This window comes from Vigna unguiculata, chromosome 6, assembly GCF_037176805.1.
Source record: "Vigna unguiculata cultivar grain cowpea cultivar isolate G323 ecotype 2 chromosome 6, ASM3717680v1, whole genome shotgun sequence".
NCBI lineage: Eukaryota > Viridiplantae > Streptophyta > Magnoliopsida > Fabales > Fabaceae > Vigna > Vigna unguiculata.
In genome coordinates, this window is record NC_140797.1 from 47,693,424 (window position 1) to 47,715,840 (window position 22,417).

Below are 22,417 nucleotides of genomic sequence, written 5' to 3' on the forward strand. Positions count from 1 at the left end.
AACCGTTATATCTAAAATATTTTTTTATATTTTCTACATTTTTCTGAAATTCTGACCCATTCTTATAATAAGAATTTTTAGCTCTAGTTCTACATATCCAATTATTTATCAATTACCCCTTTTTTTTTTGAAAAGGAAATATTAATTTAGTCTTTCAATCATCTAAAACATGTTTATATTCTTTTAATCTTTCAATCTATATAACATTAGATCAACAAGAACGAAACACGGAAGCCATACAAACAATTAACTGGAAAAAACATTTTTCTGTATTGAAAACAAACAAACAGATCTTAATATTAATTGCCATTGTTAGTCATATACAACTGTTTCAACAACTAAATAATAATAAGAAAAACAAACATAGCACTGAAAAGAAAGTTTGAAAGAAGATTCATAGAGCAATGGGTGTCAGATTTTGTTACCTAGCCCCAGAAAAGATTAGCAATATGCATTTTTTTTTTGCTTGACACCAAATTTATAGCATTTTATTACTTCTGATTGGGATTTTTAAGATTACCCAAACATGTGTATAGCGTGGAATTCTTTTTATTAATGAACGGGCCTACTAAAAAGCCCATCGATTTCTTTGAAGACACGATCACAGTTAAAAAGAAAATTCATTTTAATTAAGTCATAATTAAAATTGAAAGGTACTTAGTAAAAAGAAAATTTATCTTAATTAAGTCATAGTTAAAATTATAATTACATTATGGTAGCGGTCAATTTTCCCTTTTATGTTCCTAAAAGAATATCATACAAAAAGTTATAATATAAAAAACTTCTTATACTATATCAAATGGGGGCAAACTTTTGTTTGTTCAAAAATAGAATAGAATAACTAAATTAAGAACTGAAATAATGAATTTGCATTTTTTTTTTTTCAAAATCAAAAAGAGTCAGTGGCGGAAGAATGAAGGAACACGGCTCCCCAACCATTTTTCTTTTAACTTTTTTTATATATTTAAAAAATAATATTTATAAATTATTATTTTATTTATATTTATTAATTTTTATTTTATTTTCTATATATTTTTAAAAAATATTTATACACTATTTTATTTATATATTATCACTTTATTTTTATATTATTACTTTATTTATATATTATTATTTTATTTATATATTATTATCTTATTTATATTAATTTTGTTTGATTTTTTTAAATTTAAAAATCACGTTTTTTTTTTCTCTATTATAATTTCTTATACTTTTTTATTTGGTTTCTCTCTTCCGTGTCTCATCTCTTTCTCCCGTTTTATTTTCATATCAATTTTTACCATCAATTCCTTATTATTTTCAAAATTAAATTGCACTACGGCAAAATTGAAGAGTTAAGGAACATTTTGGACCGAACAATTTCTTCTTTTGAGTAAGTTCATCTTTTCCTTTTTATTTTTGAAGGAATATGTTTCCATCTTGTATGTGACTTTTCTACGCTCTAGGCATATCTCTATCTGTTAGAGATCATAAAATCATACTTTAATTGTTGATCAAACTCTTCTTTGTGTAGATAGAGCTATTTTAGGCTTTGAAGTTGTGTAAGGAAAGAACAAGATTAGTAATCTACTTTAAGGTAAGGGAAGCTAATCATTTAAAAGTTATTAGTTTTCTTAAAATATTGAGTCTTGCTTTTAAGATTTAATTTCGGATATTCATAATTTTATCTTTTTGTAAATAGGTGAGAGGTGAAAAATTTATATTAGAAAAATTATGATAAAGAGTAAAATAATTTATTCTTTTTCCAAGAGGAAGGCTTGTGATGAAGATGAAAAAAATGCATCTACGTCATCTAAAATTGAGAAACTTCATGAGAATCCAAATATTGAAGAAAATAATCAAGAACAAGTTGAGAAATAAGATGGAGGCTGAATTTTTAGCAAACACTATGATACTATGATAATCTATATTGAAAGGATATTGCAACTAACTTTAGCTTTGATTCAATTATTGAAGATTTTAAGTCATTGAAAGAGTGTAAAGGAGCACTCTGAATAAAAGTAACTTTTGTTTTTTTTTTTATATATTATTGTTGATGATAAAATTTATGTTACTCTTTCATATATATTATTGTTATAGTTTAGATTCTATTGTCATGAGTAGGGATGGCAACGGGGCGGGGCGGGTACGGGTATCATGATCCCATCCCCATCCCCATAATAAAAATTCATCCCCATCCCCATCCCCAAACCCAACGGGTATACAACTTTTGACCCATCCCCATCCCCACCGGGTAACGGGTATTTTCTTATACCCATACCCATACCCATTTTTTTATTGTTCCATATATCAATTAAATATTTTTTATAAAAAAAATTTAAAAATCACACCAACGGAATCATGATACTATCAAAATATTCAATATTAAAATAACATACTCTTTTTGATTTTCATGATGTCAAATATTAAGAAAAATATTATAATAGTATAAATCTCAAATTAAAGTATCAAATAACAACTAAATAAAATTCAAATAATTATATAAAAGCTAAAAAATTACACATTACTAAAATTTTATAATAACCAAAATATTTATTAATTTTACAAATGATCAGTGGTTTCATTTGCATTCGATCCACCTACACATAGAAAAAAATGAAAAATTAGATATGATATCCATTTGAACATAACATAACGAAAAAAAAATGTATAATTAAGATTATGATAAAAGGAAAAGTACCTTGAAGATCTGCTTAAACCTTAAAGAACAAGCCAAACAATTAAAAGAGAGTAAAAAAGTATATAACCAAAGTAACAAAAAGAAGAGCTACAAAATAAGAGTCAAACATTTTCATGAAAATAAATAAATAAATAAAGATAATCAAATGTGTAACCTAAAAATTATTTCATAGAATGAAATTGAGGAACACCTATTTGAACATAACCATGTACAGAGAGTAAAAATTATGTAATAAGAAGAAGAAAAATTACCTTCAAAATTAAATCTTGAAAAACAAACCAGACAATTGAGAGAGTAAACAAAGTGTATAACAAAAAACAAAGAGAATGAGAAATATGTTATATATATATTATATTATATTATATTATATATTATATTACTATGTATATATATATTATATGTGTGGATATCTTATGTTTATATATATATATATATAAAATTATTTATATATATTATATTATATTATATATTATATTATTATTACTATGTATATATATTATATGTGTGGATATCTTATGTTTATATATATATATATATATATTTTATAGATATATATTTATTTTAAGTATATATTATATTATATTATATAATAATATAAATATAATAATATATATTATATTATTATGTATATATATTATATGTATATGCGTAGATATTTTATGCTTTTATATATATATATATATATATATATATTTCTTTTAAATTTTTATAAATTTGTAATGTTATAAATTTGTTTATAAAAGATCTCACTAGTTAAATGATTAATTTGTTTTATACGTATATATTATATATATTATATTATATTATTATGTATATATATTATATGTATATTATATTATATTACATTACATGTATATGTGTAAATATATATATATATATATAAGTATATTTTATTTATATGTATATATACTATATTATATTATATTATATTATATTATATTATATTTTATGTGTAAATATATTATTTATTTATATATATTTTTTAGATTATTTAATAAATTATAAATAGTTTAGTAATTTAAGCGGGGACGGGTATTTGGGCGGGTATATATATATCCCTATCCCCATCCCCATCCCCAGTTGAAAATTTCGGGTATTACCCATACCCATACCCATACCCAGTCAAAGCGGGGATTCCCCGTCAAAACGGGGACGGGTTCGGGTGATACCCACGGGCACGGGTTTATTTGCCATCTCTTGTCATGAGTGCTTATTTTGAATAAAAAAATGATATAAAGAAATTAATTTTTTTAAATTAAAAAAATATATTATTTTTTAATTAAAAAAATATATTATTTTTTAATTAAAAAAATAATTTTATATAACAAATATAATTTGACCTCCCTAAAATTTTTGTTCAAGTTTCACCGCTGAAAAGAGTATGAAAATGAGAAATAAATAAAAACAATGAATACACGACGAAAAGATTATTATTTCAATTTATTTAGGATTTAAAAAAATATCTTAATCAATTTATTTATTATTGTTACATGACGTACTTCTATAAAAAATTAAAAATCTACCTACCTAATTTTATAGTCATAAAAACACATAATTTTGAAAGTTTGGTAACCAATATCATCCCGGAGCCCCCGAATCATCCCTAACAAAGGGATATCTACTGTAAATTTATTGGAAGAGTATTTTTTTTTTCTCAAAATATTTAATTCTAAAACATTTTACTTGTATCTCCTACCAGGACTATATAATTTTGAAAAAAAAAAATATGAAAATCAATACTAAGATCTTTATTTCATTTTGAACTAGTTAAATTCAAGTGGAAGAACATCAAGATTGAAAACTATTTTTCTTTTTTCCATAAATTAAATTAAAAAAGCAAAAAACCTACCATCTTTTTACTGTACATTTTAAGTTACCTTTTTCTTTCTGTTTTTGTCTTGTATGATGATACAAGTTGAAGCTGAAGCCTAAATCCAAAAGTTTAAGAAATAACTATGATCACCTTTTATGAACATCTATCACCGCACTTTAGCTGTGGGTAGCCTCTAAGGAAACATTAGCATCAACTATATAGTCGCTGTGCTAATTATAAAAATTTACATTTAAATGTACATATCAATAAACTCTTTGTATTTGATTTCTACTTTTTATGGGCTTCATGGTATCGTAAACATTACAGAAGAGAGTGTCCTGTTCCCATTGGCATTACATATCTTTGCTGCATATGTTGACTTTGATGTTGCTGTATGCTTTGACGAGGTTCACTTGATTCCCATGGTCTTTCAACAACAAAATTGTCCTCTCCATCTGGTCCTTGCCCTACATACTGATGCAAAACCAACACTGAAGCTGTTGTTTCAAAGTCTGAAGAGGCTAGTAAATCCCCAATGGCTCCTAATTCAGGACACTCACTCCAATCTGTAAGACCATCTGTTAGTGGTGACATTGTCCCTTGTCCTCTCCCAACTATGAACAAGTCATTCACATTATTCATTGATCTTATTGCTGCAACTGTTTCCTCCCCATTGTTCACAACCTTGGCTATGTAATCCACTGAATCATCATGTGCAATCACATGCTTGAACTCGCTTATATACTCATTGTCTAGTTGGTTTTCTCCCCCATTTTTTATAGTGGTGAAACTTCGATCAAGCTTGGCCCATAAGCGATCTGTTTCTGAACTTTGATTTGAATACTGAGTTGGAATGAAGTGCATGACAGTAAGGTGAACCTTTGGATGTCTTGACATTCTCCATCCATAAGCTAATGCTTCTCTGTCATCTGGTCCTCCAAAATATAGCACAGCCACTTGATGACATGCTAGATTTCCAATCAAACGGTTGGATCCGTTGAAGCCCCTATCCACAAGTATACCAACTGAGCATGGTGAGTTTTGTAGTAGATTGTGGTTCACCATTCTTAATGCTGGGATTGTATCTTCCATTTCCCCATCAACTGTTTGTTGTTTGTGGAAAGGAATAATGATGATGGACACCCTTTTCTCCTCAGCCAAATTGCATACGTCTTCATGCATGGTGGAGTAAGGGGAAATGGCTGTTAAGGGTTGGACTTGAGCATAGTTGACCTGTTCCTCAAAGTTTTGAAACGATGTGATGATGTGGTCGGTTTGTGCTTGTGTTTTGTTGAGGGCTGGAACTCCTGATTGTCTATTGGCATGGACAATGAGCATGGCAGAAGCTCTACCAGTGAGTTCAACCAAGTGCAGCACATAAGCACACATTGGAGACCTTTTGTTGGGATAAGTTGCTTCAAGGAGATTAACCAGTGTGGGAACATTTCGAGGGGTGTGAATACCCACAAGGACTCTGAACTCTCCATCAAGTCTTGAACTTTGTATTGTTCTCCTTTTATAAGGTGCAAGCCTTTTTCTTGGCTTATAAATTAATGTTACAACCGGTGCAATCAATGCTGTCATTATTAGTATTACAATGATCATAATTGAAAATATTTTATCATTCAAGACCTGCATATGCAAAGTTAACTAGTCATCGTCGTGTGTTGATCCGTTAAGGAGGTGTGGCTAGATTAAGTGAGAAATTGAATGGTGTACCTTTTGATCCCTCCCAACATTGAGCACAATAATTTCAATAATGCCTTTAGCGTTCATGAGTAAACCAAGAACAACTCCATCGCGATTTGGTATCTGCAACATGTTTGAAACAAGGAGAGTCCCAGCAATCTTGCCGAGAAAAGTCAGAGAAATCACTGAGAGAATAAAAGTCCAAGTACTAGCTCCGCTGATTAAGTTGATATCTGTCTTAAGCCCACTAATGGCATAAAAAAGAGGAAGCAGAAGTCCTGAAACAAAGTCTTCAAGCTTTTCTATTATTGCAGCTCCAAGTGGCCCTTTTGGAATAACCAGGCCATACACAAAAGCTCCAAAAATACAATGTGTTCCAAGGACATCCGTGATGAAGGCCGAGATCAACACACCAGTGAGCACAATGCATAGTTGAAACTCACTGAAGGGTTTTCCCTCTGGAGTTTTCTCGATCAACCACAACATTGTTGGTCTAACAATGATAAAGGAGAAAGAAAGAAAAACAAGGTTTGATAGCAGAACCCACAATGATACCCAAGCGCTAATTATTTCCTCTGATACAGCAATAGCTATAGCCAACAACATCCATGCACAGACATCATTGATGAGAGAAGTTGATAGAGCAAGCTTCCCTAAGTCTGTGTTGACAAGTTTGAGCTCAACAAGCATTCGAGCAAGCACCGGGAATGCAGTGACAGATAGAACAATACCAAGATAGAGGACACAACTGACTTGATTTATGCTTTCGTCTGTGTTAGATATTAAAGAGGATAAACATATAGCAACCAAAAAGGGCACCACCATGCCAGCAAGGGATATTAACACTGTCTTCTTTCCAGAACGTTTGATGATCGAAATGTCCATCTCTAACCCAATTAGGAACACAAAGTATATCAGACCCATGTTTGCCATTGTTTCCACCAGCATTACACTTTTCATAGGGAACACGATACTGGCAAAATTGTTATATCTTCCCAACACTGATGGACCCAGAAGCAATCCACCCTGTAAATTTCAAATCATTCCATCTAGTTATCAAGTATTGAAAGAAGAAAAAAACATCAAAGGCTCTGAAATTAAACACACCTGCAATACTATGGCTACATATTAAGGTTACCCACTATACTTTAATTAATTTCCTGTTGACATATTTGCTCCACATGGTTACAACAGAAACTATTCAAATTAGTGTATACATTTTCTTAATCTTATGAATCACAGGTTCTCTAACAAATTATTGATCTGACAATAAAAATAGTAAGAAAAAATCGACTCATAACATTATTATGAGTTATTTGGATACTAATACATTATAAATTAGGCCCGAGTTGGAAGAGAGTTAATAAATAATGATGATTGTGTCTTTTTTGTATGTTGTGTGCGATTCGAAAAGGAAAATAAAATGGTGCGTTTGATTCGAGAAAGAAAATAAAAGGCGAAAGAGAAATGAAGTTACCAAGATTTCAGCAATTACACGAGGTTGGTGAAAAGGCCTGAGGATGAAAACAAAGAAACGTGTTGCAGAGACAACTAACGTTAATTGCAAGGTAAATAGAGGAAGAGAGAAATCTAAAAGGTTATTATTCTTCCATAATCCATTTGATGTTACCAAGAGTGGTGTATAACAAATTATGGATTTATCAGACATATTTGATGGTGTCATGGTTGTGTTGTCCATTTTGAACAAATGAACAACACAACCACTGAACACCCTCTGCCTTTTGTTATGGTCAAAACAATTTATTTTTTGATCTTCTACAAAAGAGAGCTACAATAGAAAGGGTACGACGTTTCTTGGTTGATGAACACAATCAAAAGAGAGATAGGCTGGTATTAGTGCCTTCTCCTTATCCAAAAGCACCAATGGAAGAGATGATCCAAGATTATGCTTTAATCTATTTTTGAAAACTCGATATGTGCCATCATAATTTCCATATAAAATGAGGTCATTGTGTATGCCACTTGGACAAACATTATAAATTATAATCACTTCTTAGGTTAATTACTTGTATGTGAACATGTTTATTAAATAAATATTTTTATGCTAAAAAACATGATATTTCGTCACAAATACTCATCTATTATAATAGAAGAAAATACCGGAAAAATTACTTTATTATCCACATTTATTTTATTGATAATTGTTTCAAAAATTAGTTTTTTAGTCATTTAACACTATTAATTTGTTTTTTAGTCATTTATTTCTGTATCGAAAGTGATGGTGAATTGACATTTGTAGTGGATTTATGTTTTATGTTTAATTGGTGAAATTTTGGGAAGAGTTGAGTAATAGACAGTACTAAGTTAGATGTTTGGGTAACGAAAGTCACATGTAATGTGGTAGATGTTGGTAAAGACAAAGAATTGAATGTCCCTGAAGAAGACCCAATGGCCAAAACGTTACAGATAATCCCCAAGCCAGACCACGGTCAAGTCAAGCGAGACGTTTCTGACACCCTTCCCTTCTTCCTCATCATCATCATCATGTCAACAACTCTGCATTCATGTCGATTCACTCTTCCATCATGAGTTATGGGAACTGTTTAATATTCTGCAACATGAAAAATATGGCAACATTTTAACTTCATCTTCAAAGTGGGGATCACCCCATCAAAAAAGAATGCTCATACTCACCCACTCTAACAACAATAGTAAGAGTATCAAAACGGGTAGTCAAAGTTATTATTATTATTATTATTCAGGATGTCACACTAAAAGAAGATTCCTTTCTGTTCTTCTTGGGATTCAGATAGGGAACCGGTCAAAGGGAATAATAAGGTAAACATTTTTAATAATACTTATCATTCAACACATTTTTCTTTTCCATCATTGTTTCAGGCAAAAGGGTTTCCCCTGTTTCAAAAGCCGAAGCTAAGATTATGTGATACATGTACAACAATTTATACACATCATTCTATCTTTTTTCTCTGTTACACCATTTCATATATTCCAAACTTGATGAGCATTTTGTTTCACAACTATCATTTCTCAGCTGAAAAATGGATGTGCATTGCAACATAACTAATTAGAGTGCCATGAAACAATGCTCAGTTGTTAACAAGCTCAATATGTTCTGAAATCATTGCACGGGTGTGACAATGAACCCAAATAGGACAAGTTGGTTTTCCAGTTGCACATGCTCTGATCACCAGATCAACCAGAGGACCACTTACACTTGATGCAAATCATATAACTGCATTGTACAGTAGCAGGCATCCCATTATAAAAGTAAGGATATTTAAAGGGTTTTAATTAATTAAAATTCATTAAACAGAATGTAGGAATCTCCTGTAGTGAAATTTTACGACACAAAACGTGACACCCTCAGCCACAGAAACAGAATGGGATTGCAAGAATATGCAATTTCACCGTATAGTTTTGCCTAGAATGTGTAAGCATGAACGGTATAATTTAAAATATGTGAACATTATTATATGAGTTGGACAAGGTGATTTTGGTGTGTGGGGATGAAAGTAACGGTACCAATCCTAATGTTAATCAAAACGCTGTCACTTCCATCTCAGATCAAGCGCACATGCTGCATAATTATGTTCTCTTTCCTAAAATTTTAAACCTTGTAGAACTTTTACCTTTGGGAGGTGGTAGAAAGTGTAGTAATCCTAATATTCAGTCCAAAAACTTGTTAATTAAACTCACTCTTGAGGTACTCCTCTCACGTCTCTGGTGTTTTTCCTGATTTCTATGATGAGGAAGAGCGAGAAGCAAAGTGTTCATATTCTTAATATGTATGTGTAAACACCACTACTTCCAATAAAGAACGCCAACACAATCACTTTATCAACACAGAAAGCGAAGCTTCTCTTTCTTTTCCATCAATTCAGTTGCCACTTTTTGTCTCTTTGTCTTTCTTATTCCTTGAATTCCTCAATAACAATGAACAGAACGTAGAACGCAGACTAGGTTATCAAGAAAGGGAAGATGGAGTTTGATCTTGAAGACCCACTAGTCAGCTTGGGAGAAGAACAAAACTTTACTGTATCAGAACTCTTTGCCTCCGAATCAGATCACATGCCCTCCCCAAACTACTCAAGTCTAACACATTTTCACGTTTTCTCTTGTGAGGCCATATCTCTTATTCTTCAGGTGAAGTTATGTTTATGTAATAGGTTCATTTCCCCCTCCTTCATGTCACATTTGCTACATTTTGTTATGTTTCTTCAGGTTCAGCTTTCTTACAAACTGGACCCTTTTGTAGCTTACCTTGCTATGAATTACATGCACCGTTTCATGTCAAACCAGGAAATTCCGGTAAGAAACCTCTGAACAGTTGTACCTTAATACATTTCCATAGTTTCCAATGTTACCCTCATCCCATTAGTCCTGAGTTTGCAGAAGGGGAAGCCGTGGTATCTTAGGCTTGTTGTCGTATCATGTCTCTCTCTTGCTTCAAAGATGAAAAACACAACTTTGCCATTTTTGGAAATGCAGGTAAATCTTCAAATTCACGTAATTTGAATCATTTTAATAGAAAAACAGTCTCTAACCATGGCATATGAAAATGTGGTGTTTATAATCAATGAAACAGAAAGAAGGTTGTAACTTTAAGGCTCAAAGTATTCAGAAAATGGAGCCTCTGATTCTCGGGGCACTGAAATGGCGTATGAGGTCAATTACACCTTTTTCTTTCCTGCGCTTCTTTATCTCTTTAGCTGAAATTGAAGACCAATCACTGAAGCAAGCACTCAAAGAGAGAGCTTCTACTATAATCTTCAATGCTCAAAATGGTAAGTGCTTGTTTCTATTCATACTTAAAACTTGATTTTATCTTCAACTCCAACAATCACAAACTCTGAATTGCACCTCTCTTATGTCTGCAGAAATTAAGCTTTTAGAGTATAAGCCTTCAACTATTGCAGCAACTGCCCTTATCATTGCATCTCATGAACTACTCCCACATCAATATTCTATTCTGAGAGCTTCAATTATATCCAGTGAGTACCTAGATGAGGTAAAGTTAACATTCAATCACTGCCCTTAAAAGCAAAGCAAATATTTTGATTCTTTGCTGCTATAGCGTCTACATATTATTGATGGTGGTTGTTTTAGGAGACATTGTCCAAGTGCTTTGATTTGATGCAAGAGATGATAAGAACGGTAGAAAAAGAGTTAGTGACAGAAACTCCAGGGAGTGTGCTTGAGAGAAACACCAAACGACAAAGAATTTAATGGTGTATATGTTGCAGAAACAAATTCCTGTTTTCCTCCAAACTCAAGAAGGAGGAAGCCGAGGGAGAACAATCATGTTTGGTCCATATGTCGTTCACCATAAAGGAATTACTGTAATCTATTGCATAAAATGAAATTCAGAAATTACATTATTAAAATGAAAATGGTCAAAATTTCAATCCCAAGGCAATTAAATCATGGCTTCAATCTCACACGAGAAAGTTCTAAAAACTGGTTCAACGTAGTTTGTTTCACTGTTTTAGGCTTGGCTGTGGCTGTAAATGAATACACTTGATATGTTCCCTATGTTGCATTTCAGAGATGGTTGGTTTTGTCCTTTGCTTTTGGGAAAGAGATCACTGTCATTCATATCTCTTGCCTTTTCTAACGTTAATGATGATGTCTTCTCTGGTCAAAAGCACCATGACACATATCATTATTCCAACACCTTTTTACTTAACCAATTTCCCACTTATTAAACAACACTCTTCAGCTTTCTAAGACCAAGGACAACCGAACACTTTAATGCGAAACTCCTTGCATTTAATTCCTTAAAAAGCAGTTGCACTACTTTAACTGAAGTTTCACAAAATTTCTCACTAAAATTTCTTGGAAATATAATTACATAAAAAAATATAGAATATTTTTTTGCTTTCACAACATCTGAGCGCAGTGTCTGATTATTATGCCAATCTATCTGATACATTTAAAGAATACTATGAATACAACCGAAGATGAATGGAGCTTCTTTTCCTAGGGACTCTGGAATGACAGGATCATGTGATCAGTTACATCCTTGTTTTCTTTCTTGCGTTTCTTCATCAGAAAAAAGATTCTTAAGCAAACACTTCCTGCTATAAATTTGTTTTGTGACCTGAAATGCTTTTTAAAACAAACCATGTGCTTCCCATATAGATGCAGAGTTCGTCTTTCCAATGTAAAAGTTTCATATTTAAGATATTCTATTAATCAAAATAATTCTTTCAACTTGTTAATAAAATCTGATATCAGGGTTACTGTCTTTTCTATTTGGAGTCATGCTTAATTAGCGTTTCAGTTTAACAAATTGCTAGCTATGTCAAACATAATTTCAGTTTAGATTTTGAGATGTCTTTCTAAAACTATTCTATATTTTCCAAAGTAGTCAGGCTAACAATTTTGATATTTAAGATAATTTAAATACTTTTTTATTTCTTTATCCTTAAAATGCGCTTATTAATAATAAAATCGTGACAGAACAAAGACTCTAAAAAAATGTGGGATTATTGGGTCTGATAATAATGAAATTAAAAACTATGCTCAATATTTTTATATTTTAATGCATTAAAAGCTTTAATTTTTAATATTCTGTTTAATTATATTTTAAGGAGACATTATTCTGACGACAAATTTTTTGTTTTTCAAAATTTTGAAATTAAAAATGTTAGTTTTTCATACTTAACATACAATTAAAAATATTGAAAATATATAAATGAAAATGCTTTGAATAATGCTCTGCCTGTAGAGATGGCAAATAAACCCGTGCCTGTGGGTATCACCCGAACCCGTCCCCGTTTTGACGGGGAATCCCCGCTTTGACTGGGTATGGGTATGGGTATGGGTAATACCCGAAATTTTCAACTGGGGATGGGGATGGGGATGGGGATGGGGATATATATATACCCGCCCAAATACCCGTCCCCGCTTAAATTACTAAACTATTTATAATTTATTAAATAATCTAAAAAATATATATAAATAAATAATATATTTACACATAAAATATAATATAATATAATATAATATAGTATAGTATATATACATATAAATAAAATATACTTATATATATATATATATATATATATATATATATATATATATATATATATATTTACACATATACATGTAATATAATATAATATAATATAATATAATATACATATAATATATATATACATAATAATATAATATAATATATATAATATATACGTATAAAACAAATTAATCATTTAACTAGTGAGATCTTTTATAAACAAATTTATAACATGACAAATTTATAAAAATTTAAAAGAAATATATATATATATATATATATATATATATATAAAAGCATAAAATATCTACACGTATACATATAATATATATACATAATAATATAATATATATTATTATATTTATATTATTATATAATATAATATAATATATATTTAAAATAAATATATATCTAAAAAAAAAATATATATATATATATATATATATATATAAAAACATAAGATATCCACACATATAATATATATACATAATAATAATAATATAATATATAAATAATTATATATATATATATATATATATATATATAAACATAAGATATCCACACATATAATATATATATATACATAGTAATATAATATATAATATAATATATATATATATATATATATATATATATATATATATATATATATATATATAAAACATATTTCTCATTCTCTTTGTTTTTTGTTATACACTTTGTTTACTCTCTCAATTGTCTGGTTTGTTTTTCAAGATTTAATTTTGAAGGTAATTTTTCTTCTTCTTATTACATAATTTTTACTCTCTGTACATGGTTATGTTCAAATAGGTGTTCCTCAATTTCATTCTATGAAATAATTTTTAGGTTACACATTTAATTATCTTTATTTATTTATTTATTTTCATGAAAATGTTTGACTCTTATTTTGTAGCTCTTCTTTTTGTTACTTTGCTTATACACTTTTTTACTCTCTTTTAATTGTTTGGCTTGTTCTTTAAGGTTTAAGCAGATCTTCAAGGTACTTTTCCTTTTATCATAATCTTAATTATACATTTTTTTTTCCGTTATGTTATGTTCAAATGGATATTCTCAAATTTGGGTCACACATTTAATTATCTTTACTCCTTTATGATAATTTTATTTATTATTTATTTTTTGTTTCATGATAATGTTTAATTATTTACTATAGAGGCTTTGATGTGTACAAGAAGTTGGATATGGAACTCAAACCATCTAGGTAAGTTACTCAAATTTATTAATATTTTTTGTTAGTATTTTTTGTGAATTCTCATCTAATATTCTACATTTGGTGTTTGTAGGTGTTAAAAAATTAAAAGGAAAAGATGTTCTCATGAGTGAAAATGAATCTGATGAAGAAGGTACATTATATTCTAGTAATTAAAATTTTCAATTTCAATTATTATATCATATCTAATTTTTCATTTTTTTTCTATGTGTAGGTGGATCGAATGCAAATGAAACCACTGATCATTTGTAAAATTAATAAATATTTTGGTTATTATAAAATTTTAGTAATGTGTAATTTTTTAGCTTTTATATAATTATTTGAATTTTATTTAGTTGTTATTTGATACTTTAATTTGAGATTTATACTATTATAATATTTTTCTTAATATTTGACATCATGAAAATCAAAAAGAGTATGTTATTTTAATATTGAATATTTTGATAGTATCATGATTCCGTTTGTGTGATTTTTAAATTTTTTTTATAAAAAATATTTAATTGATATATGGAACAATAAAAAAATGGATATGGGTATGGGTATAAGAAAATACCCGTTACCCGGTGGGGATGGGGATGGGTCAAAAGTTGTATACCCGTTGGGTTTGGGGATGAGGATGAATTTTTATTATGGGGATGGGGATGAGATCATGATACCCGTACCCGCCCCGCCCCGTTGCCATCCCTATCTCATCCCTATCTGCCTGATGTTTTTCATAAAACTATTGCAGTAAAAGGACTCTTTCTTCCTGCACCTCAATATTTTCCTTCCTGCACCCCATAAATTCTAAAACTCTAACTTTACCCTTCATTAAAATATATTAAAACCAGTTGAGGCATGCACATATATTTTCCTTCTTCCTTTCTCAGCCCCTCTGCACCTCCCTCCATCCATGTCGTCTCAACTCAATTAAACTTGTAATGGAACATTAAATTTTTCTTCAGATAAGTTACTTTCCTATCTTAATTAAAATTAATTTAGTTCGGAAAAATTGTTTTAGATACATAGCTACACGTACAAGTAGAGATGGCAAATAAACCCGTGCCCGTGGGTATCACCCGAACTCGTCCCCGTTTTGACGGGAATTCCCGCTTTGACTGGGTATGGGTATGGGTATGGGTAATACCCGAAATTTTCAACTGGGGATGGGGATGGGGATGGGGATATATATATACCCGCCCAAATACCCGTCCCCGCTTAAATTACTAAACTATTTATAATTTATTAAATAATCTAAAAAATATATATAAATAAATAATATATTTACACATAAAATATAATATAATATAATATAATATAATATAATATAGTATATACATATAAATAAAATATACTTTTATATATATATATATATATATATATATATTTACACATATACATGTAATATAATATAATATAATATAATATAATATACATATAATATATATACATAATAATATAATATAATATATATATAATATATACGTATAAAACAAATTAATCATTTAACTAGTGAGATCTTTTATAAACAAATTTATAACATGACAAATTTATAAAAATTTAAAAGAAATATATATATATATATATATATATATATATATATAAAAGCATAAAATATCTACGCATATACATATAATATATATACATAATAATATAATATATATTATTATATTTATATTATTATATAATATAATATAATATATACTTAAAATAAATATATATCTATAAATATATATATATATATATATATATATATATATAAACATAAGATATCCACACATATAATATATATACATAGTAATAATAATATAATATATAATATAATATATATAAATAATTATACATATATATAAACATAACATATCCCCACATATAATATATATATACATAGTAATATAATATATAATATAATATATATATATATATATATATATATATAACATATTTCTCATTCTCTTTGTTTTTTGTTATACACTTTGTTTACTCTCTCAATTGTCTGGTTTGTTTTTCAAGATTTAATTTTGAAGGTAATTTTTCTTCTTCTTATTACATAATTTTTACTCTCTGTACATGGTTATGTTCAAATAGGTGTTCCTCAATTTCATTATATGAAATAATTTTTAGGTTACACATTTGATTATCTTTATTTATTTATTTATTTTCATGAAAATGTTTGACTCTTATTTTGTAACTCTTCTTTTTGTTACTTTGCTTATACACTTTTTTACTCTCTTTTAATTGTTTGGCTTGTTCTTTAAGGTTTAAGCAGATCTTCAAGGTACTTTTCCTTTTATCATAATCTTAATTATACATTTTTTTTTCCGTTATGTTATGTTCAAATGGATATTCTCAAATTTGGGTCACACATTTAATTATCTTTACTCCTTTATGATAATTTTATTTATTATTTATTTTTTGTTTCATGATAATGTTTAATTATTTACTATAGAGGCTTTGATGTGTACAAGAAGTTGGATATGGAACTCAAACCATCTAGGTAAGTTACTCAAATTTATTAATATTTTTTGTTAGTATTTTTTGTGAATTCTCATCTAATATTCTACATTTGGTGTTTGTAGGTGTTAAAAAATTAAAAGGAAAAGATGTTCTCATGAGTGAAAATGAATCTGATGAAGAAGGTACATTATATTCTAGTAATTAAAATTTTCAATTTCAATTATTATATCATATCTAATTTTTCATATTTTTTTCTGTGTAGGTGGATCGAATGCAAATGAAACCACTGATCATTTGTAAAATTAATAAATATTTTGGTTATTATAAAATTTTAGTAATGTGTAATTTTTTAGCTTTTATATAATTATTTGAATTTTATTTAGTTGTTATTTGATACTTTAATTTGAGATTTATACTATTATAATATTTTTCTTAATATTTGACATCATGAAAATCAAAAAGAGTATGTTATTTTAATATTGAATATTTTGATAGTATCATGATTCCGTTGGTGTGATTTTTAAATTTTTTTTATAAAAAATATTTAATTAATATATGGAACAATAAAAAAATGGGTATGGGTATAAGAAAATACCCGTTACCCGGTGGGGATGGGGATGAGTCAAAAGTTGTATACCCGTTGGGTTTGGGGATGGGGATGAGGATGAATTTTTATTATGGGGATGGGATTATGATACCCGTACCCGCCCCGTTGCCATCCCTACGTACAAGTCTTACTTTAGAGTTTTTTTTTTTTTTTTCGTGTGGCATCGCGAGATGGTAAAAATAGACCAAAGTTCAAAGGTTCACTATATAATACACAATTACGGTGACATTTTTCCAACACTAATCAAACTATACTACAGCAGGGTTTGGTAAAAATAAGACCCCACTACATGAGAATGACATAACATGACATACACAATTACGGTGACATTTTGAAAACTAAGATGTCCCCCTCCAATGATTCTAACAACAACTTAGTTAACCATTCCCGATTCTTAGAGGGAATGAATCATCGTACACCAGTTTTTGTCCACCTCCTATGAACCTGTCTTGAAGCCGCCATTACATTCATCCCTTTCAATGAATTCAGATGAAGAACCAATTGTTCAAGAACCATTGGTAGCAGCATCTGTGCTCTTTTTCGTGCGATGTTCATCAGTAGGCTCCATGAACACAACAGAAGGAGGACGTATCTCGAACAGAGGTTTACTTTCATCTCTAAACCCACCTATGCATAGTGTGTCACCACGACCGTGCCATGTGCCATTTTGAACATTGTTCATCTCAAGTGTTCTTGATTCCTGCAATACATGTTACAGATATTCAACACAATGAATAACTCCAATCACAGTCAATTTAAGTCACAAAAAGTAAAGGATTTTGAGATGACCTGGCATAATGTGCAACAAGGACAGACAAAATGGTAAGCGCAATCGTCCAACGAACTATCACTACCCTGAAAACATCATCGTTTGGTATTCTCAAACAGACAAATCTAAACCATGCATTCCATTACATCTCTATGAATAACTAAGTCATCATAAACAATTACAGTATAGGAAGAAAAAATCACCTTGATGTTGAACTTTTTCCGCATACGAGTTCGGTAGAATCCTAAGTATACTCCAACAGCAATGGTGAATGCAACCGCTAGGTATACGAAGTAATGAATCCTCCAGATAGTATAGGCAATGAAAGTAACCAGGGCACCAAGAACAAGGACAAGATAAACTATAGCCTGCGATCCAAAACACGGAAATTCAAACTTCGGAGACCTACATTGCCAAAAGTAAAAGAAAAACTCACAAAGAAATTGCCAATTCTAAAAGTGTTTCCCGTTGGTTGCAGTTGTAACTTGGCCAATCCAACCAACATATGCACTTTTAATTTCCAAGAGATTTAATTATACCTGGAGATAGCAAGAACCAAAACCAGCTAGCTTCATATTCTTCCCAAATCGGTAGCAAGGACAACTGCAAAACGAAAAGTTCTACCATTCAAAAACATGACATATCACAAGACCTTGTAAAATCACCACAAAACCACAGCACATTATCGGTTTCTGCATGTCATTTTGCATTTTAGTCTTTCATTGGCCACAGAAGCATGAACATAAATACATTGTAAAGAAGAAGGCATAAATATGTAATTGAACAATCAAATTAAAATGATTTTAACTTAATCCGGCAAAACCCAACCAAATATATCAGGGACTCCGAAATAATAAATATCAATGTCACAAATCCCTCACCCCACCATTGAGAAAATAACAAAATCAGAGTCCTTCTTGAGTTATATCATTTAAACCGTGAAACCATAAATCTATGAACGGAAATCCATAGCACCCAGATGCACACTAAACAGGTACCTAAAGATTAACGACGAAATAGGATATCTTACAGGACAAAAATTAGAATACGGACTTATCTACCAGGAAATGAAGAATTAATAATTACAATAACCTAATAATTCCCCTTCGTTCTTTCCAAAATCAGCATAGCTTCAGACAAAACACATGTATTGTCCTCGTCCAAAACAGATGTATAGTTCGAAACACACAATTTCGTACCATTGAGAAAAGTACAAAAGAACATGTAAAACCACAATATTAGTAATTTCTTCTCAAATAAAAAGCAAGTAACATTAAACCTCACCACGCAGATTCAAAAGCGATGCGACGATCGTCAAAGCAATCGAGGAGTTCACCCTCCCACATCCTCAAAACCCCACCTTGCTGTTCATCATCCCTACCACCGAGCTTCCCCCAACTTCCATGCGAACTACGCAACGCCACCGAGGAACAAAGCAAGTCAAAATCCACAACCGCCGTACTCTCCAGAAGACTCTCCTTTTCACCATCTCCATTTTCTTCCCGTCCTTCCCCCACCCTCTGTTGCTTTTCCAAATCCCCCATTGCCCCCGAAAACAAAAAGCGTAGCCCTTTCTCTTCTCTTTCCTTAAAGATCTTTGCTTTTCAATCAAACCCTCTCTTTCCAATACACCCTTTGCGATTTCGCTTTAAGGAGTTTCAGAAAAGAGAAGGAAGAATATTTCTTTTTCAGATAAAAAAAAGGATAGTGAGAATGGGAATTGAGGAACAAGGATTGTTCTGTTGTTGGTTGTGTCGTGGTGGCTTGAGTAGGTCATGTAAGGAAAGCAAGTGGAACAATGTTTTTCCGGCGACAATAAATAAAAAATAAGATAAGAATACTAAACCGATGATCCCTCGGTTGGCGCGGGTAATAATGGTGTGTGGACCCACAAACCCTAAAAGTGAGTCAATTTGGATGGCCGTGCAGCTACCACATTGTCACGCGAATATAGGTAGGATTTTATTTTTCCATAAATTACTAGTTTTAGTTTAAGGTCTACTAATTTTGATTTTGGTTCTTCTTAATTTGGGTAATTTTGCTAATAATAAACATCATCCATTTCTCCTTATTCATAAGATCGGATAGATAATAAATAAATCTTGAAGGATATCAAAGGGGCATGCCAAAAATTACTTGCATCCTGATTCTCTTAGGGTCAAATGTTGAGATTGGAGAAAAAGGACAAGTCTTTTGCAAATGGATTATGAGAATACATTTCAATGTTTCAAAAGATTTAATTGGTTGGATGTGAAGCAGATTTCACTATCATAGTAACAAGTTGCATCTTCTATAACGTGGATTTTCATAAGCTTTAATTAGTTCCCCGAATATAGTAATCATAACAGAGATGTTTGGAATAAAAAATAAATAAAAGAGATTTAAAAAAAAAAGTTCAAATCTTGCTATATTATAATGTAAGGATGATTATAATACATGTTGATTGAAGTAGTAGCATTCTATGAAATGTTTTTTGGTCTTTTTATGTAATTATAGCACGAACAAGTGGTTTTTCTATTTTAAGTGGTTCCTAAGTTCTAATAGTTCACTTTTTTGGAATTTACTTTAGTTCTAGTGCAGCTCACTTGAACTACTGTGGACGTAGAAGAAAACAGTTGAAATTACACATTCATATTATCGTTGATTTAAGAAATGTAAAGGTACCACTTTCTTTTTGTTTTGACGCCTAGAAAAATATTTTGCTATTTGAATTCAGTAATTAATTCATAATTTATAAAGTGTGTTTCTTAGTCAAATCTTTACAAAATTGTATTTTCGATTAAGAAAAAAATGTTGTCGTTTTGATGAGATTAATTATTTTACATGTTTCAGTTTGTTTGAAATGTTTAATTGGATTATTTTTAAAGTTCGGACATTGTGTGAACAAAATTTAAATAATGTAGAAGAATATAACACCAACTTCTTATATATTATTCAATTTATCTATCTTTGTATAAGATGAGATGGTTACTTATACTTAAAATTTAAAAGTAAAGAAATTGGTGAAAGAGGAAATCTGGTTAACTAGGATACTTTTTCTTGTTTAGAAATATCTAAAGCTTCCATGATATATTATCTATTTAAAAAAAAAAAAAAAAAGGTGCAAGTTTGTTAGGTTAAGTTAAAACTTAAAAGGTTGGGAACTTGTCTTTCATGTCGTATGAATGTCATCTTTATGTAAAGAAAGAGGTAGGGACAGAATATGTATATAAAAAAATGGCGAATATAAGTGGGGCAAGAAAAGTGGTGAATTGTAGATGAGGATAAACAACATGTCATTGCCAAGCCACCTTCGCCTTTATTTTGTGCCTTGGAAATATAGTGTTTTCCAAAAAGTAGAACGTGTAAAAAAATTTAAATTATTTATGTAAAAATAATAATTTTCTTTGGTGTATATTCTAATACTTGTAAAAGTTAGAGTATATTGATGCCACAATAGAAGAGTAGCAGAATTTAGGAGCTTGGGTTGAAAACGAAAGTTTTCAAGTTTTCTCTGTTTGTGTGTGTAGTTTGAGGCTAATAATGTTAGAATTTAAGATGTTAGGCAAAGTAACGAAGCATGTAGTGGGTTGAAAGCGAAACAAGTACACACGCTTTTATTTCATGTTTTGGTTTTCAAGGATTGCCTCGTTGGTTTTAAGAGCGTAAAATAATTTCTGGTGTCTTCCCTCAACAACTTATTCCCACACAAACACCTCATCTTCTGCTATGTATGGCAAAAACCATATACACATAAAGACACCAAGATCAAATATATTCTTATTCCTCAAAATATCCTCAAAAAATATTATCAATTTTAATTCATATATTTTAACAGGGGTATATTTTTGTCTTACTTTTTCAAATTGTTGATCAAAGCATAATCTGGCAAGACAATAAATTCGTTCGTTTTTTTTTTAAATGTTACCAAATTAAAAATATTCGAAACTAAAACAATTAGCGCTATAACATAAAATTATTATACCTTGATTAAAATCACTATCACTTTCAATAAACTAAAAAATTATAAATAACTTTTAAAAAAATTAAATTGCAATTCAGAATAGTTTCTCGGATATATTTAATTTATCCAAGAAATTAAGGGTTAATTGTTACATCTACTACCGTGTTAGATAACTTGTGCTGAGTCAAATTTCTCCACATCGTTACTGACTATTGCGAGTCCTAATCATGTTCACACCAAAATTGCAAATTC

The 22,417-nt window shown here is 29.9% G+C and overlaps 3 protein-coding genes across 7 annotated transcripts; 1 reads left to right on the forward strand and 2 right to left on the reverse strand.

The window, feature by feature from the left end:
- Positions 1–4,513: 4,513 nt before the first annotated feature.
- On the reverse strand, positions 4,514–8,067 carry LOC114187717 (cation/H(+) antiporter 15-like). The gene is made up of 3 exons (XM_028076039.2): positions 7,660–8,067; positions 6,213–7,208; positions 4,514–6,125 (listed from the first exon to the last, which is right to left on the reverse strand). The coding sequence occupies exons 1-3, from the start codon at positions 7,879–7,881 to the stop codon at positions 4,815–4,817; spliced, it is 2,529 nt and encodes an 842-aa protein (XP_027931840.1). The 5' UTR covers positions 7,882–8,067; the 3' UTR covers positions 4,514–4,814.
- A 1,735-nt stretch (positions 8,068–9,802) lies between these two features.
- Positions 9,803–11,696, forward strand: LOC114189128 (putative cyclin-D6-1). Of its 5 annotated transcripts, none has more exons than XM_085674632.1 (6): positions 9,803–9,949; positions 10,106–10,472; positions 10,557–10,652; positions 10,750–10,948; positions 11,042–11,172; positions 11,271–11,696. In XM_085674632.1, exons 2-6 carry the CDS (start codon positions 10,143–10,145, stop codon positions 11,388–11,390), a joined length of 876 nt encoding a protein of 291 aa, XP_085530758.1. In that variant the 5' UTR covers positions 9,803–9,949; positions 10,106–10,142; the 3' UTR covers positions 11,391–11,696. The 5 variants fall into 5 exon arrangements, with proteins under 5 accessions (XP_085530758.1, XP_085530760.1, XP_085530757.1 ...); XM_085674633.1 differs by having other exon boundaries at positions 9,857–10,307; positions 10,392–10,472; XM_028077837.2 differs by having other exon boundaries at positions 9,860–10,307; positions 10,386–10,472.
- Positions 11,697–17,633: 5,937 nt separating this feature from the next.
- LOC114186690 (protein PLANT CADMIUM RESISTANCE 11-like) lies at positions 17,634–20,046 on the reverse strand. The gene is made up of 5 exons (XM_028074666.2): positions 19,507–20,046; positions 18,762–18,825; positions 18,426–18,590; positions 18,243–18,308; positions 17,634–18,153 (listed from the first exon to the last, which is right to left on the reverse strand). The coding sequence occupies exons 1-5, from the start codon at positions 19,764–19,766 to the stop codon at positions 17,959–17,961; spliced, it is 750 nt and encodes a 249-aa protein (XP_027930467.1). The 5' UTR covers positions 19,767–20,046; the 3' UTR covers positions 17,634–17,958.
- Between the last annotated feature and the right edge of the window lie 2,371 nt (positions 20,047–22,417).